Source organism: Mobula hypostoma, chromosome 7 (assembly GCF_963921235.1).
Source record: "Mobula hypostoma chromosome 7, sMobHyp1.1, whole genome shotgun sequence".
Classification (NCBI taxonomy): domain Eukaryota; kingdom Metazoa; phylum Chordata; class Chondrichthyes; order Myliobatiformes; family Myliobatidae; genus Mobula; species Mobula hypostoma.
The window spans coordinates 84,675,068-84,702,035 of NC_086103.1; the positions used below are offsets into that span (position 1 = coordinate 84,675,068).

A 26,968-nucleotide genomic window follows, 5' to 3' on the forward strand; every position below is an offset into this window, starting at 1 on the left:
TCCTGGTTACTGGGTTCTGCTACAGCTCGAGGGAGAAAATTAAGTTTATTAACCGAATAGAGCGAAAAGACACGGTTTCGGATAACATATGGAAGGAAAATAAATAAGTATGAAATAATTCAATTTTACTAGTTGATTTATTGGCGTTTGAGTCTCTATAATTTATTTGTTTATTTTTAGTGGGATGATTATACCCTCTGTGAGCGTGGTTTCGCCCATAATGGTAGTGCGCTGCGTTAGGCCCGTGCGTGATCCCGATCGCGGCGCCGCGCAAGTTGCGTCGCGTCCCGTCCCGTCCCGTCCTGGAGGAGGTGAGAGACGCGGGGGCGGCGGTGGGAGCTGGAGGTCCGTGAGGTGGCTCGACCTACTGCAGCAGGGTCTGCAGTGTGAGCCGGACTTTGGCCTTGGGGACTTACCGGAGGCGGCAGCTTGGACGCGCCAGGCCAGGTTAGGGAGAGGGGCGGACGTGCGAGTTGTGGAGAGGAGGCGTTAATAACAGCGCCGGTGGGGTCAGGTAAATCCGTGCTGATAATAGGTTTCCCTTCACGCTTCCCCTCTCCATACAGTGTCTCGCCCCGAAACTTTGAAAGTTGTTACTCACTCCCTGCGCCCCCTAACGAATGTTGTACGGCCCACTGAGTTCCTGCTGCAAGTTTCAGTCGCCTGCTTTGACCATTAAACTCTAATGGCAGAGGCGATACAAAATAAAACCCTCCATGTGCTCGCTCTGGAGATGGTTTCAAGACGCCTTGTTTTGTTTACAATCATAAATACCTGGTGGGCTCTGGTTTCTGTTTGCCAATTTGTTACATTCTTACAGTGGGTCAAAAGAATGTGTCTTTGTTGCAGTAGTGTTGCTATTCTCATCTTGACTCGTCTCTCGTGCAGAATTTCCGTCAGTTTTATTCCCTGTGGCCTCGTTTAGCCATCGCATTTACGGATATCCCATTAGTGTGTTGAGGCTGGAGTAGCTAACATAAGTAGAAGTAAGCTGTGCGTGTGAGGGAACTGAGTTTGATGACAGTGGATGGGAGTTTTCCAGAGTTGATGAGGTCAGTGATGGTATCAGAGACAGTTTTAGGGCTATGGTGGTACAGTGAAAAGCTTGTTTTACATACAGGTCAAATCGTTATAAGGGAATGCAGAATAAAGTGTAAAAGTTACTGAAAAAAGTGCAATGTAGGTAAAAGATGAAGTGTAAGAACATGACAAGGTAGATTGTGATGTCAAGAGATCTTATTGTACAAAAGGTCCATTCAAGAGTTTGGCAACAGTGGCATAGAAGCTGCCCTTGCATTTGGTGGTACGTGCTTTCAGGCTTTTGTATGGATAGTTTTTGCATGGGTGAAACAGGTCAAAGGGCCTGCTTCTGTGCTGTATATAAAGAGCTCTCCACACCCCCGTCCCCCCAAAGTTCAAGTTTTACTGTTTTACAACATTGAATCACAGTGTCTTTTTTGTAATTTATCTTTTTTGAGACCGATCAACAGAAAAGGTCATGTCAAAGTGAAACAGATCTCTACAAAATGATCTAAATTAATTACTGATATAAAACACAAATTAATTGATTTCAAAGTATTCACCCCCTTCAAGTCTGTCTTTAGTAGGTTTACTTTTGGTGCAATTACAGCCTTGAGTCTGTGTGGATAGGTGTCTATCAGCTTTGCAAATCTAGACATTGTAATTTTTCCCAAATTGTCTTTACGAAAACTGCTCAAGCTCCATTAAGTTGCATGGAAACCATGAGTGAACAGCCTTTTTCAAGCCTAGCCATAAATTCTTAATTGGATTGACTCTGACTTAGCCACTCCAGGACATTAACTTTGTTGTTTTAAGCCATTCCTGGGTAGCTTTGGCTTTATGCATGGGGTCATAGTCTTGCTGGAAAACAAATCTTCTCCCACAGTCCTTTTCCAGAATGAATGAAGATTTCCCTGTATTTTGCTGCATTCATTTTACCTTCTACCATCGCAAGCCTTCCACAGCCTGCTGCACTGAAGCATCCCCACAGTATGATGCAGCCACCACCATGCTTCAGGGTGGGGATGGTGTGTTTTTGATGTGTGGTGTTTGGCATTTAGTCTGATGACCAAAAAGCTTAATTTTGGTTTCAACAGACCCTAGAACCTTCCAGCTGACTTCAGAGTCTCCCACATACCTACTGGCAAACTCTAGCTGAGATTTCATAGAAAACTTACAGCACAGTACAGGCCCTTTGGCCCACAAAGCTGTGCCGAACATGTCCCTGCCTTAGAACTGTCTAGGCTTTACCCATAGCCCTCTATTTTTCTAAGCTCCATGTACCTATCCAGGAATCTCTTAAAAGACCCTGTCGTTTCCGCCTCCACCACCGCCACTGGCAGCCCATTCCACACACCCACCACTCCCTGCTTTTTTTTAAAAAAACTTACCCCTGACATCTCCTCTGTACCTACTTCCAATCACCTTAAAACTATGCCCTCTTGTGATAGCCATTTCAGGCCTGGGGAAAAGCCTCTGACTATCCACACGATCAATGTCTCTCATCATCTTATACACCTCTCATTCTCCGTCACTCAAAGGAGAAAAGTCTGCATTCACTCAACCTATTCTCATAAGGCACGCTCCCCAATCCAGGCAACATCCTTTTAAATCTCCTCTGCACCTTTTCTATGGTTTCCATGTCCTTCTTATAGTGAGGCGACCAGAATTGAGCACAGTACTCCAACTGGGGTCTGACCAGGGTCCTATATAGCTGCAACATTACCTCTCGGCTCTTAAGCTCAATCCCACGATTGATAAAGGCCATCTCAATGTTAGCCTTCTTAACCACAGAGTCAACCTGTGTAGCAGCTTTGAGTGTCCTATGGACTCAGACCCCAAGATCTCTCTGATCCTCCACACTGCCAAGAGTCTTACCATTAATGCTATATTCTGCCATCATATTGAGCCACCTCACATTTATCTGGGTTGAACTCCATCTGCCACTTCTCAGCCCAGTGTTGCATCCTATCAATGACTCGTTGTGACCTCTGACAGCCCTCCACACTATCCACTACACCCCCAACCTTTGTGTCATCAGCAAATTTACAAACCCAACCCTCCACTTCCTCATCCAGGTCATTTATAAAAATCACAAACAGTAGGGGTCCCAGAACAGATCTCTGAGGCACACCACTGGTCGCCGGCCTCCATGCAGAATATGACCCGGTCTGCAACCACTCTGCCTTCTGTGGGCAAACCAGTTCTGGATCCACAAAGCAATGTCTCCTTGGATCCCATGCCACCTTACTTTCTCAATAAACCTTGCATGGGGTACCTTATCAAATGCCTTGCTAAAATCCATATACACTACATCTACGGCTTTACCTTCATCAATGTGCTTAGTCACATCCTCAAAAAAATTCAATCAGGCTTGTAAGGCCTTTGACAAAGCTATGCTGACTATTCCTAATCATATTATGCTTCTCCAAATGTTCATAAATCCTACCTCTCAAGATCTTCTCCATCAACTTACCAACCACTGAAGTAAGACTCACTGGCCTATAATTTCCTGGGCTTTCACTACTCCCTTTCTTGAATAAGGGAGCAACATCCACAACCCTCCAATCCTCCAGAACCTTTCCTGTCCTCATTGATGACGCAAAGGTCGTTGCCAGAGACTCAGCAATCTCCTCCCTCGCCTCCCACAGTAGCCTGGGGTACATTCCGTCCAGTCCCAGTGACTTATCCAGCTCAATGCTTTCCAAAAGCTCCAGCACATCCCCTTTCTTAATATCTACATTCTCAGGCTTTTCAGTCCACTGCAAGTCATCCCTACAATCGCCAAGATTTCATGTGAGTTTTCTTCAACAGTGGCTCTCCCATAAAGCTGCAACTGGTGAACTACCTGAGCAACAGTTGTTGTATGCGCAGTCTCTCTCCTCTCAGCCACTGAAGCTTGTAATTCCTCCGGAGTTGTTATAGCTCTCTTGGTAGCCTCCCTCACTATTTCCCTTTTGCATGGTCACTTAGTTTTTGAGGACGACCTGTTCTAGGTGGATTTACAGCTGTTGCCATATTCTTTCCGTTCCTTGATGATTGACTTAACTGTACTCCAAGGGATATTCAGTGACTTCAAAGTTTTCCTGCATCCATCTCCTGACTTTTCACAGAGTTGCTTGGTGTGTTCTTTTGTCTTCATGGTGTAGTTTTTGCCAGGATACTGACTCACCAGCAGTTGGACCTCCTTATTCTTCTTTTTGTTTTATGGCGGTTGGCGACCAGTTTTCAGTGCATTACTGCCACCTGCTCGACTTCTTGTGTTCCAACCAAATATGTCCTGTAGTTATCTACTTTAGACAATCTAGTTCAGCCTGCAGTTCTCTATTAGCATCACTCTGTAGTTGTAATTCCTCGTGAATGCTTTAATGTGCTCATTAGACAATGCCGCAAACTGCTATTCTTCCCTAATTTTGTCACGTTTTCATGTAGTTGCATTACCTCAATTACACTGATTTCATCTACATCACTTGTAAGACTAAAATCATCTTGTTAAAGAATAGTAATTATCGCACATTATACTTTTAAAATTGCTGTTTTTCCAAGTCTATCTGCTTTTTCAGGTTTTCCTTTTCTTGGATCGTAGCCTGCAGTTGTTTACTGAGACCTCAGAGTTCTTGCTCATTTGCTTCCATGTTTTCATTTTATAATCTGAATGTAGATAATTCACTTTGCAACACATTCCTTTTCCTTTTGTATCCTTGTAATAATTTCCTCCATTTTCCAATCTTTTTCCAATTCACCGTTGTTCTTTCCGGGTGCTTCTATTTGTTGTTGGAGTTCTGCACATTTACCCTGGGCTTCAACCATAAAGTCTGAGGATTTTCCTTAAGTTCTGAAACATATGTCTTAAATTCTTGACCATTTGCGATAAATATACTGCCATTAAGATTCCATCTCCCCTGCCTGTGAACTGTTGGATCCTCCATTCAGCGTTTCTTTGACTTCTTCCCACCTAAACCCTTTAATACCAAAATACGTTTCTGCAGACTTAACGATAATTTTAATTTTCTCAGTTCTTTTGCTTGTTTGCACTGAACAATTAATTGCATCCACCATAAAAAGCACAAAATCCTTTCTACTCATTAGTAGTGTACAGGTTTCCCCCGCCATCCGAAGGTAGAGCGTTCCTATGAAACGGTTCGTAAGCCAAAATGTCGTAAAGAAGCAATTACCATTTATTTATATGGGAAAATTTTGTGAGCGTTCGCAGACCCAAAAATTACCTACCAATCATGCCAAATAACACATAAAACCTAAAATAACAGTAACATATAGTAAAAGCAGGAATAATATGATAAATACACAGCCTATATAAAGTAGAAATACTTTTCCACAATCATTGCCGGCACTGTTTTCCGAAGTGAAAATCTCACGCAAGCGCTCTCGGCAGAAAATCTCACGCAAGTGCTGTTGGCAGAAACACTCTCTCCAGTAACCTTTAAGCTATGAAGCTGCCAAAAAATAGCACGTAAAAATACACAGTCTAAATAAAGTAGAAATAATGTATGTACAGTGTAGTATCACTTACTGGAATTGGGAAGACAGCGCAGAGCATACTGATGGTGGTGTGTTAGACTGAGTCATCGCAGGCTGGGGTGGTGCAGTGACCCCCACCCTCTAGGCCGCCGACCGATACATTGCCACGAAGCACGCAGGGGTCCAGCAGTAGGCGGGAGGCACACAGCACATCTTTAAGAAAAAAGCCAAAATAAACATGCTAATTATTAGGTGCGGCTTGACACATAATTGTTGGCCCAGATCAGTGCCAATTGCCAATTGTGTCGTCTCTGATCTGGGCCAACATTTACGTGTCGGGTGGCACCTAATTAATTAGCATGTTTATTTTGGCTTTTTTCTTAAAGATGTACTGTGTGCCTCCTGGCTACCGCTGCATTCTCCGCGAATTGGTATCTGTCCGTGGCCCGGGGGTTGGGGTGGTGGGACACTGAGATGTCATCTCGTCATCTGTTTCCATTAGAGCAGGCAGCTCATCTTCTTCTATCTCTGCCTGTCTCGATGTCGAAGGTCGAGGTTTGTCGTCTGCTGTGGCTGATGTGGAAGGCTTGCTTGACTGCTGAGCCTCACACATTCTTCTATCATACAGTTCCTTGTAAGCACTCAAACCATCCTGCAAATATCCCCTAAACCTACATACCCTTTCAAAATTAAAGTCCTACTTTATCATTGCAGCGAAAATCTCACGCAGTTGCTTCACGTTCATTCCGCTACTGCATTTGGTTTTGATTGTTATCCCTTCCTCTTGCAACTGCATCAGCTTTTCATCTATCAGTTCTTGGTCATGGGATGCCAAAATCTCTTCAACATCATCTTCGTCAGCTTCCACGAGCCAAACTCATTTTGTCCTTACTTCATTCACCACGATCAAAACGCTTAATTATGACTAGTTTTACGCTAAGTGTAACACCCTTACAAGCTCTTTCGGGCTTTTCCAATACCTCAGAACTCATCTTGCAAACGGCTGCTCACAGGCACGTGTTAAAGCAATGCCGTTCCGAATCTGGGGGAGAGCGGCTGCTCGGGGTGCGCGCTGATTTTTTATTGCGCGCTGATTTTTTTCATAACAGTGAAAACACCTTCTGTTAGCAAAAACAGAGTACTAATGTAGGTCTTTCATAACAGTGAGGTTTCATAAAGCGAACGTTCGAAAAGCGGGGGATACCTGTATCCTTATTTTTCATATTACAGCTCTCACAATTCACCAGTTTATTATTCCCTGTATTTGTTTGCTTGACAGCCTTTTTTTCATCAAATTCTTTCACTGCCTCTGCATAACTGATTCCTTGAGTTACTTTTACATATTGTCTCAGCTGCCTTCTTGCTATAAATGCACCCTCGATAAGCTGCGCTGTGTTCCTTGCCACAATTGCAGCATTTCAGCCTAGCTCCCGCTTCACATTTCCCATATTCATGTTCTCCAGTGCATCTCCCACATCTTTGTTTTCCTCTGCAGACCGCCGCAATGTGTCCGAATTTCTGACATTTATAGCATCTTAAAGGCGGTGAAATATATATTCTAACCGCATAACACATATACCCTAAGTAAAAGTTAGTCGGCAATCTCTCTTCATCAAAGTTAATCATTACTGATAAACTATCACAGTTTTTCCCGTTTCTTGTAACTTTCAAACGCTTAGCCTCAATAATTTTTGCTCCTTTTATTTTCTGTTTAATCTCATCCATAGTAACTTTTGTTGGTATCCCCGAAATAGCTCCTCTAGTCCACTTTCTATTGTTGGGTACGGAGCATTGTACTTCTTTGCCATCTATTTTACGTAATCTTATCACTTTGCCTTGCTGAGCACTATCCCGACAAATCACTAATAGCGATCCATTTTGTAAAATCTTTGCTCCTTTAATCTCGCCTATAATTTTGTTGAGCATCTTCGTCAAACGAATCGGGTTCCAATCACCAAAAGACACCCCGTCTTCACTTAGTTTTATAATTGCTTTAATCTCATCTTCTTTCCATTGTTTTGCTGTCCTGTTTTGATCATCCGCTGACTCAGAGTTTGATATCCCATACCTCTGCTTTCTTTTCCTCCTCTTTCCATTCAGTTCCTCTTTTCCGCTGACCTCCATCTCTTCACTTCCACTCTCACCAAAAACTTCCTTCAGCAGCTTGGCTCTTTCCTTGATGTTCTCTCCACCATTTTCCAGTCAACCGTCTCAACCCATTGCTTCCAAAACCAGCCAGTCAACAGTTGGACCTTCCAACTACTGGTGTATCTTTACTACAGTCAATTGAAACACCTTGACTGGACACAGGTGATCTCCATTTAACTAATTATGTGATTTCTAAAGTCAACCAACTGCACCAGTGATGATTGTGTATGTCATATTAAAGGGGGTGAACACTTGTGCAATCAATTTTTTTTATATTTGTAATTAATTTGGATCACTTTGTAGAGATCTGTTTTCACTTTGACAGGAAAGAGTCTTTTTCTGTTGATCAGTGTTAAAAAAGCCAAATTAAATCCATTGTGATTCAATGTTGTAAAACTATAAAACTTGAAAACTTCCAAAAGGGGGTGGGGTGAATACTTTTCATGGGCACTGGGCACTATATAATACTATGAGTGGAAAACTGCTATGACCCCTCTGCACCTTGCCCTCCCTCCTACTGAGCTACTTATTCATCTGGCTAATGTCAAACCCCAGTTGATTTATTTTAATGAATAACAAATGAGGCTGAAGTGAAAAAATCATCCACTCCTTTGCTGTCTACTAAGCCACTCCTAATGCCATATCAGCACATCATTGTGTTGGATAGGACAACTTCAGGCCCTTTGATAACCACATCTGTTCCAACTTATTTGTTAATCTTATTTCAGTTGCTCTTTTTGTATCTCCATAGTGATAGGATATGATTTCACCACCTCTAGCAATGAGTTTCAGGTACCAAGCACTAAACTTCTACCTTGAATTCCCTTTAAAAATGCTTATTTCTATCTTTAAACTTTGCCCTTTTGGATTTCATACCCCACCATATGGAAAAAATTCTATCTATATTCATTGGAGATCAAAACTAATTGCCTGTGCAAAAAGTAGTTAACAGATCTAAACCTTAAACCAATGCTGCACGCAAAAGGAACCAAAAATTATTTGTTTCAGCATGAAAATGAAACCCACATTGCAGAAAACACTGAGAAAGTCAGGAAGTGTCAATGGTAGGTGTATTAGTGACAAAAAAACTTCAACCTAAAATGTTAACCCCTTTTCCACAGATGTTAGACTTCAAAGTTCAAGTTAAAGGTAAATTTATTATCAAAGTTCATATGTACCGTATACAACCCTGAGATTCACTTTCTTGTGGGCATGCACAGTAAATCCAAAAAACCTGATAGAATCAGTGAAAATCTGTAGCCAACACGATGGACAAACAGCTAATGAGCAAAAGGCAGCAAACTGTGGATGTAAGTGCTTCTGGACAATAGTCATTAAGGCAGGTTACCATGTTTATAGGCACCAGTATAATTGAAGCCTGCTTGAATCAGACTGCCAGAGCAATAGGTTAACGATATGGGTGAACTCTCCAGCCAGCTGACAGCACAGGTCTTTAGTACTCAGCCAGGTACCTCATCTGGGGTGGATGCTTTCCGTGGATTCGCCCTCCCGAACAATGCTCCGACGTGAGCTTCAGAGACTAAAATCACAGAGTTATTGAGGGCTGTGGGAGTGTGTCCATGTTTTGACAGGTGTTGAGCTCATCTGGAGTGAAGTCTTGTCGTCACTACTGTCACTTAGTAAGAGATAATAGCATTCAAGTCTTGTTGAGTGTTTCCAGCATTTTCTTTTATTGTGTATTTCCATAATCTGTAGTGTTTTTTTTTGTTTTTATTGCTTGATTTGTGGCAAAGAATCTTTCAGTGATTGTTTTTCATTTTCACTTGTGGCATGGTTTCCCGTCTTTGTGTTTGGTGTAAAACAAATTACATCTTGTAATCAATTTATTCCACAAATGATGATTGGCCAGTAAATAAGGCATCAGCTTCCTTTGAAATAAGGGTTTGTCAGTCTGTTTTTTCATGGGTGGAAGCACATTTAACAGGATCCATGATTACATCTCATCTGTTGTCCCTGAAGAAATTACTGTTCCAATTTACCTTGTTGGTGGATGTTCTCTTTATATGTAGATCACTTTGTTTTCCTGTACGATGACATTAAGCAAAAGTGTGTGTTTAAGAAATTAGCATCTCTCACCTCCATGTGTAAAGGAAAGGGTTTGGTATTCCAAATAGGATGCATAGTCTATATTCCACTCCACCCCTCCCCCACCCCAATTTGGAGAAACTGTCAGCTTGTCAAAATAACTAAATTGGAATGTAGAACTTGATGCACGTACAATTATAGACCCAGACATGCATGCTGTTATTTTAGATGAAACATAAGGTGTGTTGTTTATTGTTGTGGAAAGCATTTTATACAAATTGCTTGGTGTTGAACTGAACAAAATTAAATTTGAAACTTTGTATCTCAGAGACTGACAATCAACTTTGTTATTCAGGGTGCCTAATGCTGTATAGTTCATCCTTGGGTCGACTTTCAAGAGCTGCTGTTCAAGTTGGTCTTTCCAGGTGTTGTAGGAGAACCAGCGGAGTTAAACGTTTTTTCCTTAAGGTTATTCCTCCAAGTACATGCAGAACTATGGCTAAAAGTAAATTTGAATATGTTCGTAACTTTGAAGCAGATGATACGTGTCTACAAAACTGCTGGGTTGTAGTTCGACTAGATGGCCGAAATTTTCACAAGTGAGTAGACAGCAAATATTTATACAATAGATGTTGCTAATCAGTTGTTAAAATCCTCAACTGCATTTAGGATTTGTGCAATCCACAAATTCAACTGCTTCAGTCAACTGTTGTTGCATCAAGTCCTGTCAGCCATCAATACCATGCTTGCTGGCATTGACTCTTGGTTATTTAGCCTTTGGGACTGTCCCACTATTCCATGCCAGCCTCTTTACTAGGTTCTAAACCACAGGAATTATTGTGGAGTACAGGGAAGTGTGGAAAATTTGTCTCTGGATACCTCTATTAAACCATTAAAATGTAGGGCATCAAATCATAGGATCTATTGCACAGAAATGGATCATTCTGTCCATGTTAGTGTGTGTCTCTATACAATTTTTCTTACCTAAATTTCTCAGTGTAACCCCATCTCCCCTTCTACCTCTTACAATTGTTCAGCTTTTTCTTAAATGGATTTATACTATTTCCTTCAACCACACCATATTCCAAGTTATTTATTCCCAATACTTTTTGGGTAAAGTTTCTCCTGAATTTCTATATTGATGAAATTCTTCTCTACAAGTTCAAATAATCTCTCTGTATCCACTCTATATAAACATTTCATAATTTTAAAGACCTTCAGTTAGTCGCTCTTCAGCTTTTTCTCAAGATGAATAGCTCAACCTGTTCATTCCTTCTGGCTACCTATTGCCATCACCTCTGCACACTCCACAGAGCCTCTATAGTCTTTATATAACATAGCACTGCATATACTGCACAGTACATTTCATTGACTAACCCAAGTTCATGATGTGTTTAACACAAGTTCAATTTGCTGGCATTAACTCCTATCAATTTACCTTTTTTAATATTAATTTATGGATTTTACTTCATTTTTCAATTCCTCACTTTCATTAGACCCTTTTGGTTGTCTATGATTTATTTTGCTTCTCCTGTCTTCTGAACAGCAGGTGTAAAATTTAACTTTTGTTATTTGTGTTTCCCATAATAATTTCCCCCCTATTTCTGCCTGTAAACAATAAACTTCTGTTGTTTTTTTTCTGTTATACCAACGTGCATTTTGTTTAATTTTTCATGCCAACTTCTATTTTCTCCTTTATTGGTTTCTTAGTCATCTGCAAATGAAAGAAAATTATCCTGACATACGGGCTTATGACTCTTTGGGATATATAATTTTCTTTTAAGCTGAAGCAATACTTCTCTAATAATTCCTAGACATTTCTGATGGAGCTCTTGTTTGTTAAAAATGCTTGAACTATTCTCAATGTATGCAGTCGCTTACTTATTTATTTAAATCAAATTTCGCAGTCTAGTCCAGTCAATCTGATTGGCTTTGTCTAACTTTAAGACTCAGGACATAACCACATCACTCTCAGACAACATTGGTAAACTGGTTTATAATTGTCACAGGCATTGAAATACAGTGGGAAAACATTAGTCTGCATGCTATTTATGCAGTTCATTTAATCACATCAGTGCACTGAGGTAGTACAAATTGAAAGAGTAATAGGATGCAGAATAAAGTGATACAGAAAAAGTACAGTGCCAGCAAGTAAGTAATAAGGTGCCACAGTGAGGTAGATTGAGGTTTGAGGGGTCAAGGGGACTGTTCAATAGTCTGATAACAATGGGATAGAAGCTTTCCTTGAGCCTGTTGTTTCTATCACATTTGGATCACTCTTCCCCAAAGAATACTTTAGCATAAGATTACCAATTAATTCTTATTGCATAATACTAACATCTAAATAAGATGTCATCCCATTCCCATTCTGACATGTCTATCCACGGCCTCCTCTACTGTAAAGATGAAGCCACACTCAGGTTGGAGGAACAACACCTTATATTCCGTCTGGGTAGCCTCCAACCTGATGGCATGAACATCGACTTCTCTAACTTCCACTAATGCCCCACCTACCCCTCGTACCCCCTCTGTTACTTATTTTTATACACACATTCTTTCTCTCACTCTCCTTTTTCTCCCTCTGACCCTCTGAATATACCCCTTGCCCATCCTCTGGTTCCCTCCCACTTGTCTTTCTTCCCGGACCTCCTGTCCTATGATCCTCTCGTATCCCTTTTGCCTATCACCTGTCCAGCTCTTGGCTCCATCCCTCCCCCTCCTGTCTTCTCCTATCATTTTGGATCTCCCCCTCCCCCTCCCACTTTCAAATCCCTTACTCACTCTTCCTTCAGTTAGTCCTAACGAAGGGTCTCGGCCTGAAACGTCGACTGCACCTCTTCCTAGAGATGCTGCCTGGCCTGCTGCATTCACTATGAACTTTGATGTGTGTTGCTGTCATCTAGCTTGTTCTCTTTAAGTTACTATTCCCATTTATTTGCTGTGGCATGGTAGCATAGTCATTAGCACAGTGCTTTACAGTACCAGTGACCTGGGTTCATTTCCCGCCACTGCCTGAAAGAAGTTTGTATGTTCTTTCCGTTGCTGCTTGGGTTTCCTCCAGGTGCTTCAGTTTCCTCCCACAGTCCCAAGATGTACCGGTTGGTAGGTTTACTGGTCATTGTAAATTGTCCTGTGACAACTTGGTCAGCGCTCCAAACCTCGAGCCATTATTTTAGTAACCCATCTTGGAGATTATTTTGTTCCCAAAATTAGTGCTTCTCTTTTTGTGCTTGGAATAGATCCAAACATTTTGCACCCTTAACAAGTGTGTTTACATTGTATATTCATTCTAGTGTGTGAACAGGGTTATTGCTGTTTCAAGAACCCAGTACCTTAGCAGCTCTTCTATTTGTTTTATGATTTCAGATTTGCAGATCGGCATGGTTTTAAAAAGCCCAATGACGAGCGAGCCCTTCATTTGATGACCAAGTGCGCATTGACTGTCATGGAAGAACTGAATGACATTGTAATTGCATACGGCCAAAGTGATGAATATAGCTTTGTCTTCAAAAAGAGAAGTAACTGGTTCAAGAGAAGAGCAAGGTGCAATTTGCAGAGAGGCTGGGAGCTAACCTGACTTTGTTCACAGCATCAAAAAAAGTTAATCAGATCCCAAGTGTTAAAGTGAAAAATAATGCATCTTTATCAAATCCAAGTTCCAAAAATAGGAGGAGAAACTTGAGAGATGAGAGCTTTTTCTAGAGAGATTAAAGGGATCTGATGGTATTCATTATTAAGTTTGTGATGAAATCAGTGAGGAAACGTTTCTACGAATTAGCAACTTAGTAAGTAGAAGACACAACTTTTAAGATTTTCCTGTTGAACAACAGGAATTATAAGTGGGATAAGCCAACCTCTTGAAGTTGTTTGCCATTCAATTAGTTAGATTATGAAGACATGTAGTCCTCTTTTATTGTCATTTAGTAATGCATGCATTAAGAAATGATACATTATTTCCTCCGGTGCGATATCACAAAATGCAGGACAGACCCAAGACTGAAAAAACTGACAAAACCACATAATTATAACATATAGTTACAACAGTGCACAATACCATAACTTGATGAAGAAGTCCATGAGCACAGTAAAGTTCAAAGTTTCTCAAATGTCCCACATCTCACGCAGATGTGAGAAGGAAGGAAAACTCTCCCTGCCATGCCGACCACAATCCGACTCTGAGTCATCCGAAAACTTTGAGCTCTGATCAGCTCTCCGACACCGAGTACTGAGCGCCATCTCTGTCTAAACGACTCAACCTCCTTCTCAGTCGCCAAAAGCAGACAAGGCTGGGGATTTTGAGGCCTACCCTCCGAAAGATTCCCGACCACACAGTAATGACAGCAGCGAACAGGCGTTTCAGAAATTTCTCCAGATGTTCCCCTGTGCTTTCACGTCCATTCTCCATCAAATTAGAATTGTCCACGGCCCCTATTTAACAGATACGATATCATTTTTCACTGGAGGGCGGCACAGGCGCAGGTGCGTCGCCATCTTCTCCCATTACTGGTTCACTTGTTAATTTCATTGACCAACCTTAGACCTGTATTCATTTTAGAAACCAATTTCCCCTGGGATCAATAAAGTATGACTATGACTAATAATGAATTTATTTTCAATATATCTTGAACTTAAACAGTATTTTGAAGGATGGAGTTCAGTATATTTGAACTGTTATCTATGTGCAAATGCATCCATGAACAGCTATCTTTAAATTTTACCTGTTTTCATCTTCCCTGACCAGGAAGATTATAGAGTGGAACAAGAGAAACTGAAATCATTTAATCATCCTTTTTAAAAACGTCTCTCATCCCTTTATCTGTTTAGGGATATGAAGCTAATTTGTTCTTATAATTTCACCCTCCCAGTTCCTCTGTTGCCACCAAATAATTTGACAGTTGAGATAAAATTAATAGATTGATGGGTTGTTTCCTTTATACTAAAATTACCTCTCTGAAGTTCTCTTAGAATGCTTGATGGACAGTGCTATGTGAATTGGGTTGTGATAGGACATGCACTTTATGATGCAGGATTAAATGAATTAAATTTTTACTAATTACAATGTCACCCTGATCCTCATTCAAGTGATTCTGAACCATTGAACCAAACCGTTAAACCACCCTTAATAATTAGGCATCCTGTTTCCTAGAACAAATTGCTGTGCTTCCTAGCAATTGGTTTTTCTTTCAACTTTGAGAGAAACTGAACCCACAAAAACAGGGTGTAGATAACTTTGCATAAGCCAGGCATCTAACTCGGGATATGTTTGATTCAGTTTGCGTTGTACCTGAATCATGGACTGATTGGCTTAATGATTCAAGGTGGTGCTTATAGTCCACAAATCCTCCTCCCAGGAGCTTCATTTCCTTCTGTACCTTTGTCTCTCATTTACTTCTCTAAGTACCTCTGATTCATCAATGTGTGGCAAGTTCCACATGCTAACCACATTGGATTACTAAGGCTGTATATTAGGTTACTGAAATGCAAGTCTACCTGTTCATTTTAAAGAATCTGATATTATCTAAAAACGGTAGTACAATGAATAAACGTTATTTATGTTTGTTTAATTTATCTCTACTCTCTTCCAACAGCAAATTCATAAGCCACGTAGTCTCCCAGTTTTCTTCCAGCTTTGTTTTCTACTGGAAAGATTTCTTTAAAGATCAACCTCTCTTATTTCCACCTGGGTTTGATGGGAGAGTTGTTCTGTATCCCAGCGACCAGAATCTCCGAGACTACCTGAGTTGGAGACAGGCTGACTGTAAGAAACAGACTGCTTTCTATTTGTAGTTTAATAAGTATTTTTTAATGCTTCTCAATCTCTGGTTCAATGGTTTAAGGCTAAATATATTTTTGGACCATTCTAAAATACTGTCACTCCCCAGTGTCTTAAGGAACCTTGCAAATATATCCTCTTCCTATCCTTTCCTCCTCTTTCTTTCCAGTTCTGATGAAGGATCTCAGTCCAAAACGTTGACGGTTTACTCTTTTCCATGGATGCTGCCTGGCCTGCTGGGCTCTGCCATCATTTTATATGTGTGTTGCTTTGTAAATATATAGCACAGCATTGAGACAAACCCTCTACGTTGCCATTGTTCATGTGAGCCATGAATAGTGTTTGTGAATGAATTAACTGGCATGGTAGTTCTATTTTATTATGGTGAGTGGGGATGTTGATGTGTATCACTTATGCATACAGCTGTGTATGTGTGATGAATACAGCATGTCTGAGACAACTTGCCTTTACAATAATGCTGTGTAGCTTTTGGAGTTGGCCAGTTTAGTACCCTAATTACGTACGGCCAGATTTGGGAACAGCTTCTTTCCAACTGTGATAAGACTGCTGAACGGATCCTGACCCGGATCTAGGCCGTACCCGCCAAATATCCGGACCTGGCTCTCAGTTTTTTTTTTGCACTACCTTACTTGCCATTTTTCTATTTTCTATTAATGATTTATAATTTAAATTTTTAATATTTACTAATTTTAACTGTTTTTAATATTTAATATTTGTAATCCAGGGAGTGTGAAGTGCAGAATCAAATATCGCTGTGATGATTGTACATTCTGGTACCAATTGTTTGGCAACAATGAAGTATAAGTATAAAGTAATTGCAGGCCCAACAGACAAGACATGGCAGTACAAATTAGGAGACCGTTTTTGTTTTTAAGTTTGTGAGTCAGTTTCAGCAAGACCAAGGAATTGATTGTGGAATTCAGGAAGGGGAAGGCAATAGAACATGCTCCAGTCCCCATTGGCTATTTAATATGGAAAGCATGAACAGCTTTAAGTTGCTGGATGTCAGCATCAGAGGATCTGTCCTGGTCTCAACACATTGATGCAATCATGAAGGCATGCCAGTAGCTTTACTTTGTTCAGAATTTGAGGAGATTTAGTATGCCCATAAGACAGAGGTGCAGAATTAGGCCATTTGATCATCAAGTCTGCTGCACCATTCAATCGTGTCTGATCCTTTTTTCACCTCCTCAGCCCCACTCCCTGTAACCTTTGATGCTGTGTCCAATCAAGAACCTATCAAGCACCCAGTACATCCAACAACCTGGCCTCCACAGTTGCCAGTGGTAATAAATACCACAAATTCACCACCCTCTGGCTAAAGAAATTTCTCTGTATCTGTTTTAAATGGACACTCCTCAATCCTGAGGCTGTGCTCTCTTGTTCTAGACTTTCCCACCATGGGAAACATCCCTTCCACATCTACTGTCTAGGCCTTTCAACATTTGAAAGGTTTCAATGAGATACCCCCTCATCCTTCTAAATTCCAGTGAATACAAACTCAGAGCCATCAAACATTCCTCGTATGACAACCCTTTCATTCCCGGAATCATCTTTGTGAACCTCCCCTAGACCCTCTCCAATGCCAGCACATCTTTTTTTAGGTGAGGAGCCCAAACCTGTTCACAATGCTCAAAGGTGAGCCCTCACCAGTGCCTTATAAAGCCTCAGCATCATATCCCTGCTCTTGTATTCTAGACCTTTTGAAATGAATGCAAGTAATTGCATTTGTCTCCTCAGCACTGACTCTACCTGCATGTTTTGGGTGTTCTGCACAGGGACTCCCAAGGCCGTTTGCATCTCAGATCTTTAAATTTTCTCCCCATTTAGAAAACAGACTGCACATTTATTTCTATTACCAAAGTGCATGACCATGCATTTTCCAACATTGTATTTTATTTGCCACTTTCTTAACCGTTTTCTTAATGTGTGTAAGGCCTTCTGCAGCCTACCTGTTTCCTCAACACTGACTGCCCCTCCACCAATCTTCGTATCATCTGCAAACTTGTCAACAAAGCCATCTATTCCATCATCTAAATCATTGATATACAGCATAAAAAGTAGCGGTCCCAACACCAACCCCTGCGGAACACCACTAGTCATAGGCAGCCAACCAGAAAAGAATCCTTTTATTCCCAGTCGCTACCTCCCACCAGTCAGCCACCAAGGACTGGCGAATTTCTCAAGGTATATGGTGGAAAGCACTCTGGTTACATTACACCCTGGTATGGAGGCTCCAATGCACAGAATTGCAAGAAGCTTCAGTCATCTCCATCACAGGCACAGCACGCCCCACCACCAAGGACATCTTTAAGAGGGGATGCTTCGGAAGGTGGCATCTATTATTAAGCACCTTCAGCATTCTCATTTCCACCATCAGTGAAGAAGACTCACACTTAACTATTCAGAAATGGCTTTTTCTCCTCTGCCATCAGATTTTAGAACGGTCATCGAACACTACCTCATTTTTTTTGCACTGTTTATTCATAGCAATTTTATGTCTGCATCATATTGATGCTGCAAAACAACAAATTTCACATCATGTAGGACATATAATAAATTTGATGCTGAAGTGAACTTAAGTATAAAATTCAACTAAGTGTTAAATTTGCTTCCAGTTGGTAGGATTTTGGTCCCATAACACCATTCGGTGGAGTGCTTGTAGGTTGCTTTATTGAACTTTTTGCTGTGTGTTCTTTGCAAAGCTGTATAATTTCTGTTTTTACAAAGAATTCAGTTAATTCTCACTTTCATTAATAGGTCACATCAATAATCTTTATAACACAACGTTCTGGGCCCTTGTGCACCAAGGTGGTTTGTCTAATAGTAAAGCTGAAGAGAGGCTGAAGGTATGAATTCTAACTCGTGTTGTGATTTGGCTGGGGTTTATTTGTGTTTTATTTAAGTTAAACATGTATTTATGTATACATTTCAAATTCTGGGCTTGATAATTTCCTGTAAGTATGCTTATTTGGCAATGTTCTTTCTATTCTTGTTAGCTCCAGGATTAAATGGTCTTACTTGATTGGTTCTGAGCTTCTGATTGCAACTCCGATACTTTGATAGCCATTTAAGCCATGGACCTGTTGGTTCAAAGTTCCTCCCTGCACCTTATTTGGCACATCAAGTGGCAACCTTGCCATTTCTTTAGCGTTTGTCTATTTTACAAAGCCGAGTTGTTAGCTCGATGCTCAACCTAGCACAGATGTTAAGCGTGCAAGGAGCCAGCTGGATTCGAACCCAGGACCTCTTGTGCCGAAGTCCAGTTGCCGATACCAGTATACCACCAGCACAGACACAGGGCCTGTTGGACTGGAATTAAATAGTTTAAGTATTTGAGAATCTCTGACATTAACAAATATTTTAAATACTTTAAAAATTGCATTATCAAATCCTTTTCAGAACTAATTTCTCTAGAATGATAAATACACTTAGCTTAGATCAGGTAAATTATTTGAATCTGTCCCTCCCCTTTGAACTGTTGCTAAGCCTCCACCAGATCATAATCAGTCCAGTCTTAGCAGGCAGAGTCCTCATCCTTTTCTATCCAAACAATCTTGCCAATGAAGACCCAATCCATCATGCTACGGTGTTTCCACACCATTAGAGTGACTCTCACTGGCATTTGCTTTGTGGAGCAATATCTTGTGACATGGAGCTTTGGATCATCTGTCAATTTAAGTCTTTGTTCCACTTGTACTCTAACCCTTCGGTCCTTGGTCTCATGGGAATTGTGTTGAGTCATTGTTAGCTTGCGCAATAGTGGCCCATCTTTTCATTAGGAATGCGGCACTGAGCATAATTTCAGATAATGAACCTGTTAATCAACCTTGTGCCTTCCCTTTATCAGCCTTTTGTAAACTTGTCTCGTAATTCTTCCCTTTATTCTTGAACCAAAATTTTTAAATAGTCTTATCCTTCTACTTCCTGTGCATGTAAAATATTATAAATATATTTTCAGTTGTGATGAAGGGCCTGAATTGTTAAGTTTCCTCTTCCTCCATAATTGCTGCCTGGCCTGCTGTGTAGATGGGATATTTTCTTTTCAATTTTCCATTATTAATATTTGCAGTGTTTTACTTTATACAATCCTGTTTTCAGAGCAAAATATGATGTTCCCTTGGTGTTGCAAAAGACTGCAAATATTGGAATCTGGAGGGAGAATGGAAACACAGAAATGGTTCAGAAACATCAACTGTCCATTTCTCTTAGATTCTACCTGATCTACTGAGTTCCTTCAGCAGTTTTTTTGTTGCCCTTCCATCTTTGACAGCACCTTGCTCTTTATTTATCATGATCAAAAGCAGCTTGTTTTCATTTGTAGGATTCTATTCTGCAAAAGGGCTGTAACCAAAAGTAATTGATATGTATGAAGCTGTTTTTTTTTAAATGTAATATGAACTTTTTTTTTCTGTATACAGGGCACTGTTGCAGGAGACAAAAATGAGATTTTGTTTTCAGAGTTCAATATTAATTATAATACGGAGCCTGAAATGTTTAGGAAAGGAACTGTACTGATATGGCAAAAGGTGAGGACTGTAGTATAAACTTGGAATATCAGCCATACTGCCATTCCAACATTGGCTGTTGGCTGCTTGTCATATTTGTGAGATCAAAGTAATTAGTGAAATTTATTTTTTTGTTAATCACTTGTAAGGATCTGGGTTTAGAATACTTGAAGCTTCCCATTACGCTCCTAACAAAAAAAAATCTATTTGTGCTACTGTAGATATCATTCTACATCCTTTAAAGTTCACTACCAACTGTTCTGACTTCTTGCATTGGATTATGTACTGGAGCTCCATAAATCCAGCAGAGGAAATGTGCAAAAGTTGAATGGGCATGCTCTGTATAATTTGTTTCTTTAAAAAAAAAGTCATATTGACAGGGAGCATATTGCACCATTGGATAAGAGCATGGATAATCTGATCTTTGTTTACCTTTACTTTCCCCAAAGCCTTGTGTTTCTCATTTCAGAAGCTACAACTTTAGGCTGTGAATTATAGAGACTTGCAGACCTTGAATCAAAAAGAAATTCGTCCTCAAATTGGGCCACTCCTTATCCTTGGCTATGTTACCACATTGCCCACCCACCCCCACTCCCCCACCTCAATTTCTAGATTCTCATTTATAGTCCCATTTTTTAAATAAAACTATATTTTCCCATGTTAATGTTCCAGAATCAGTCTGATATTGTATACAAATTGCTTGTAATATTTGTATGTATATAGTGCCAAAACTGGAAAGGAAAAATTTTGAATTACCTAAGGACAGAAGGCATATCATAAACACCAATGCATTGTTTTTTTCCCCTTGCGTTAGCTCTAACTTTTACAATATAGGTGGGGATTTGCTGTATGGAAATAGGCTGCAGCATTTCATACTTTAAGATGGTGATTTTGCTTCTAAGATAGTTAATTAAACTATAAAATTGAAGAATTCTAATGGTTGTGAAGGTCTTCTCTTGAAGTTATCAGTGTAAGAAATAGTCTACCAAGGCTGTAGGTTGAGTATCAGATTTCCTTCTAGACCGTCTGTCTGGCAAGGCTAACTAGGTCCATCTACCTGGGTTTGGAATCAGAGTTGTCCTCCTAGGCATGCTGCCAGCCTAGGCTAATGAACCTGCCCGCTGGACACAAGGCATAACTACAAGCACAGCAGTGTAGGAGAGGCCATATATGAATATCCTCCAGCCTGGTCTTGAGGCAATCACTACACCTGGAAAGGACAAGCTATGGGAGGCGCTTCGCCTTTCTAAAGTGAGCGGGACGTCCAGCCCAGGACTCACCCACCCCCATGTAAGATAGAAACACAGAAACATAGAAAATAGGTGCAGGAGTAGGCCATTCAGCCCTTCGAGCCTGCACCGCCATTCAGTATGATCATGGCTGATCATCCAACTCAGAACCCTGTACCAGCCTTCCCTCCATTCCCCCTGATCCCTTTAGCCACAAGGGCCATATCTAACTGCCTCTTAAATATAGCCAACGAACTGGCCTCAACGGTTTCCTGTGGCAGAGAATTCCACAGATTCACCACTCTCTGTGTGAAGAAGTTTTTCCTAATCTCAGTCCTAAAAGGCTTCCCCTTTATCCTCAAGCTGTGACCCCTCGTTCTTGACTTCCCCAACATCGGGAACAATCTTCCTGCATCGAGCCTGTCCAATCCCTTTAGGATTTTATACGTTTCAATCAGATCCCCCCCTCAATCTTCTAAATTCCAATGAGTATAAGCCTAGTTCATCCAGTCTATCATCATATGAAAGTCCTGCCATCCCAGGAATCAATCTGGTGAACCTTCTTTGTACTCCCTCTATGGCAAGGATGTCTTTCCTCAGATTAGGGGACCAAAACTGCACACAATACTCCAGGTGTGGTCTCACCAAGGCCTTGTACAACTGCAGTAGTACCTCCCTGCTCCTCTACTCGAATCCTCTCACTATAAATGCCAGCATACCATTCACCTTTTTCACCGCCTGCTGTACCTACATGCCCACTTTCAATGACTGGTGTATAATGACACCCAGGTCTCGTTGCACCTCCCCTTTTCCTAATCGGCCACCATTCAGATAATAATCTGTTTTCCTGTTTTTGCCACCAAAGTGGATAACTTCACATTTATCCACATCAAATTGCATCTGCCATGAATTTGCCCACTCACCCAACCTATCCAAGTCACCCTGCATCCTCTTAGCATCCTCCTCACAGCTAACACTGCCGCCCAGCTTCGTGTCATCCGCAAACTTGGAGATGCTGCATTTAATTCCCTCATCCAAGTCATTAATATATATTGTAAACAACTGGGGTCCCAGCACTGAGCCTTGCGGTACCCCACTAGTCACTGCCTGCCATTCTGAAAAGGTCCCGTTTATTCCCACTCTTTGCTTCCTGTCTGCTAACCAATTCTCTATCCACATCAATACCTTACCCCCAATACCGTGTGCTTTAAGTTTGCACACTAATCTCCTGTGTGGGACCTTGTCAAAAGCCTTTTGAAAATCCAAATATACCACATCCACTGGTTCTCCCCTATCCACTCTACTAGTTACATCCTCAAAAAATTCTATGAGATTCGTCAGACATGATTTTCCTTTCACAAATCCATGCTGACTTTGTCGGGTGATTTCACCGCTTTCCAAATGTGCTGTTATCACATCTTTGATAACTGACTCTAGCAGTTTCCCCGCAATGATGTTAGGCTAACCGGTCTATAATTCCCTGGTTTCTCTCTCCCTCCTTTTTTAAAAAGTGGGGTTACATTAGCCACCCTCCAATCCTCAGGAACTAGTCCAGAATCTAAAGAGTTTTGAAAAATTATCACTAATGCATCCACTATTTCTTCCACTATAACACTATTGTGTTAGCAAGCACAAACAAATTATCAGTCTCACAAATAAATAAATAGTCCAAAACCCAGAGTCCATGAATGTTGTAGCAAACATGTACAAAATATCAGTCACGCAAAAAATATGTAGTCCAAAGCCCTGAGTCCATGAATGTAGCAATCTGCAGTCGAACACAATACAGCTTGTCTTCTGCCGAGTGAACACTGGGGACAGCACTGACTCCAGCATGGATTCTGTGAAGAGGTGACATCACTGCTTGAGGCCCAGTCCTCAATATGACTGAGGCCACGCAGCTCCCCTGCCACCACGCAGCTCCCCTGCCACCCACCAATACATCAGTAAATGGGACTTGCAGCATTCCACGTTAACAATTTCCAGCAGGGAAAATTGACCAAGATGACCACTTGCTGTTAGACTGCCCACCAGCTTCACACACTGACTCGTCTGCCTCTGTTGCAGGCCGCAGCACAATTTGCGTGAAGTCTAGATCCTTCTGTATCTCCACCATCAAGCAACTCGCACAACAGGGTCCTGTGATCATAAAGTATTTTAGAAAGGACAATAATACTTCTGTTTGACCCTGTAGAAGCTGGTGCGATCAAATACGCCACTATCTTACCAGTTGCTTTCAGTTGTTGGAAGATGCAAATTGACAGTCCTTGCAGTGAATTCATAAAGTGAAATTGATCTATAAGTAGGACAGTCTTGTTGGATATAAATGTTCTTTGCTTGTGTTACATATTAAACATTGTATTACATATTTGGGATGAAATTCAGACATTATGTGTTTGCAAAACTAAAAGTTTTACCATTGCTAAAGAAAATGCATTTTTTCCCCAGCTTAATTTTATTTTGATGTTTTTCTCCTTTCATTTCCGCCCCCTGCCCCCTTAAGGTTGAAGTAGCTATTGATAAACTCATCATAACTCCTGATACACCTGACGGGAGAAATGCCGTGGTTAAAAGGAATCGCAATAAAGTTCTCCCGTTACATGTAGATATCATTGGAGATGGATTTTGGAGGGAACATTTAGAGATCCTTGCTGATGACAGCTAGACTGAAAGCTTTGCTTCCCATAACTCTTGAAGTTTATTCACAAGTACAGATCTGCAAGAACTGATGTTGTGGGTATCTTGCGCAGGTGGTCGTTTTTTTGGTATTAATCTGCTACATTTTTGGAAAGGAGGGTACATCCTAACACAGCCTGCATCCAACATTGACACGTGGAACTTCAGTGAAGTACACTGGATGGCTTACAAGCAGAAATAGGAATTCCTCTTTGGCCAATAAATGAATGCTAAGGATAAGGATTTTTGGAAGAGACTGCAAAATATGGGGTGGTGCCCTGATTCCAGTTACAGTTGAATGTATAGATATCCTCTTAATGTTTTACCATTTCACTGGAGATGTTTTGACAATTTTCATTAAAATAAGCCTTTTTTGCATCGTGAAAGTTGGTTAATTATTTTAAGTGCGATTTTTAGTATGCAGCATTAGTTAAAACTGTCTGATCTCAAACTGGGCATTTGGAGCTGTCTTATCTATTTCAAAGTTTAAAAACTAACAGGGCCTTGTTTTAACATTTTGCAAAGATCAATCTAAACCATGCTGTCCTGTATAGCCCTTCATTTTTCTATCATCCATGTGCTTATCTAAGTGTTCTTAAATGCTGCTAATGTATCTAGCTCTGCTAACATCCTTATCAGAGCTTTCCACACACACACCACTCTGTGTATTTAAAAAAACTTACCTCTGACATTCCACCCCCATATCCTTCTGGGAGGGGGGAGAAGATAACGGCACGATGACAGCGCGCGCGGCCACTTCCGTGATGATATCTGTTATCTGTCAAGTAGGGGACCGTGCACAATTCTGATTTGATGGAGACAGACGTGAGAGCACGGAGGAACATCTGGAAAACTTCCGAAATGTCCACTTCGCTGTCGCTGCTACTGTGTGGTAACCGGAATCTCCGGAGCTGAAGGCCCCGAAAACCTCGGCTTTGCGTGTTTCAGCGGCCGGGGAGAGGTCAAAGGCACTCGACAGAGGATGGCACTCGGGAGGCGGTATCGGAGAGGCTGGTCAGAGGCTCAAAGTTTTCGGACGGATGGACCCAGTGTCGGCTGTGGTCAGCTGCTTCCAAGGTATCGGCAAGTTGACGGTGCCTGGAGGTTTATGGCAGGGAGTTTCTCCCTTTTTGCCGCCTGCTATTGGGGACTCGGGACTTTGAGACTTTTTTTTTACTGTGCCCATGGTCTTCTTCATCAAATTATGGTATTGCTTTGCACTGCTGTAACTATATGTTGTAATTATGTGGTTCTGTCAGTGTTAGTCCTGTTTTCTGTGATATCAGTCCGGAAAAGCATTGTATCATTTCTTAATGTATGTATGCATTTCTAAATGACAATAAAAGAGGACTGAGTGTTCTCAAAATCGAATCCTTCCATCACATTAAAATTATGCTCCTTTGTATTAGTCATTTTCACCATGGCCATCCACTATCTATCTTATTATATGTACACTTCTATCAAGTCAACTCTTTCCCCCTTTGCTCCAAAGAGAAAAGCCCTAGCTCGTTCAACCCATCTTCATAAGACATGCTCTCTAGTCTAGATAGGATCCTGGTGAGGCCACAGATTTGGGCGTCTCTGTCATTTCATCCTTCAGTGGATCCATGCCTTCAACCACTAGTTTTTCTCCTTCCGTGTGTCCAGGAAGATCAGCCGTCTCCAGACCGTGACCCCTACGCACTCCCACTCAGCCATCGACTCCTAATCACGGATCTCACCAACTCCGCATCTGGTTCCGATGAACCTAGACATCTCTAGAACCTACTTGTAGCAGCAATTATTAATCCAAATCAAAACAAAACAATTGCCACCAGCCTGTGACCCCAGATGGAGTTGTTATACATGTGTGACTCGGCCTCCATCTTCCTCCCTCCCTAACCTCCCTGTACAAAGGTAATTTTACAGCTTTATAGGACCCTGGTCAGACCCCACTTGGAGTACTGTGCTCAGTTCTGGTCACCTCACTACAGGAAGGTTGTGGAAACTTTAGAAGGAGTGCAGAGAAGATTTACAAGGATGTTGCCTGGATTGGGGAGCATGCCTTATGAGACTAGGTTGAGTGAACTTGGCCCTTTCCCCTTGGAGTCACAGAGGATGAGAGGTGACCTGATAGAGGTGTTTAAGATGATGAGAGGCATTGATTGTGGATAGTCAGAAGCTTTTTCCCAGGACTGAAATGGCTAACACAAGAGGGCACTGTTTTAAGGTGCTTGGAAGTTGGTATGGAGGAGATGTCAGGGGTAGGTTTTTTTATGCAGAAGGTGGTGAGTGCATGGAATGGGCTGCCGGCAACGGTGGTGGAGGTGGATACGATAGGGTCTTTTAAGAGTCTATTGGATAGGTACATGGAATTTAGAAAAATAGAGGACTATGGGTAATGCTAGGTAATTTCTAAAATAAGTACATGTTCAGCACAGCATTGTGGGCCGAAGTGCCTGTATTATGCTGTAGGTTTTCTATGTTTCTATGTAACCCAACCCTCCCTCTTCCCTGAAGCCTCCAACACTCCAACACCCTCGCCCCCCCCAATCCCAGCAGTAATCCCTGCTGCATCTTCACCTTTCTCTCTGACCTTCACTTTCCCCTCTTTGAGTGGAGTGTTCTGTCTTCAGCAAGGGCCTTACCTTTTTCCCAGCTTCACCCGCACCTCAGTGAGTTCAGTACCCACCACAATGCAGAACTCTTCTGTTGCCTGCTTCTCCTAACCTACTTCTTTGGCAAGAATTCCCTAACCCATACCAATGACCCCTTCTCCCATCTCCAATCCCTTCCTCTTCCTCTTCTTGGACACCTGGCTCTGGTCTTCTACCTGCTGTAGATCTTTCATCAGTAATTACCAAGAAGGCATCAACCGTCTTGACTTCAGCATTCCTCTTTTCACATCAAGACTAAGCTCCCCATCAAACCCGCACACAGAGAAGCTGTTCTGACCCCTGTTTTGCTGAGGCTCAGACACCTCTTACTTTTCCCCTGAAAAGGACCCGCTCTCAGAACCATCAGTCCATTGTCTTCCACACCATCACCAACCTGATCAGCTTTGGAGATCTCCCATCTACTGCCATTAA

General features: G+C 41.4%; 2 protein-coding genes across 6 annotated transcripts in view; one reads left to right on the forward strand and one right to left on the reverse strand.

Moving 5' to 3' along the window:
* LOC134349919 (transcription factor SOX-30-like) overlaps positions 1-934 on the reverse strand; it is a 68,854-nt gene extending 67,920 nt beyond the window's left edge. Inside the window, exon 1 of the mRNA XM_063054876.1 lies at positions 819-934. Within this exon, the coding sequence (XP_062910946.1) occupies positions 819-934 (116 nt within the window). The remainder of the gene's footprint in view (positions 1-818) is intronic.
* On the forward strand, positions 1-25,196 carry thg1l (tRNA-histidine guanylyltransferase 1-like). Of its 5 annotated transcripts, none has more exons than XM_063052784.1 (7): positions 1-107; positions 10,049-10,292; positions 13,060-13,236; positions 15,282-15,451; positions 18,248-18,336; positions 19,909-20,016; positions 23,728-25,184. In XM_063052784.1, exons 2-7 carry the CDS (start codon positions 10,057-10,059, stop codon positions 23,887-23,889), a joined length of 942 nt encoding a protein of 313 aa, XP_062908854.1. In that variant the 5' UTR covers positions 1-107; positions 10,049-10,056; the 3' UTR covers positions 23,890-25,184. The 5 variants fall into 5 exon arrangements, with proteins under 5 accessions (XP_062908854.1, XP_062908856.1, XP_062908855.1 ...); XM_063052786.1 differs by lacking the exon at positions 1-107 and adding an exon at positions 243-311; XM_063052785.1 differs by lacking the exon at positions 1-107 and adding an exon at positions 313-447.
* Positions 25,197-26,968: the final 1,772 nt, after the last annotated feature.

What these genes read in the sequence shown, in the direction of transcription:
- thg1l (XM_063052784.1), top strand. Translation starts at nt 10,057, where the DNA reads ATGCTGTATAGTTCATCCTTGGGTCGACTTTCAAGAGCTGCTGTTCAA. An exon ending in GAGTTGGAGACAGGCTGACT is followed by an intron (nt 15,452 to 18,247) that starts GTAAGAAACAGA and finishes TTTCATTAATAG; the next exon opens with GTCACATCAATAATCTTTAT. An exon ending in CTGTACTGATATGGCAAAAG is followed by an intron (nt 20,017 to 23,727) that starts GTGAGGACTGTA and finishes TGCCCCCTTAAG; the next exon opens with GTTGAAGTAGCTATTGATAA.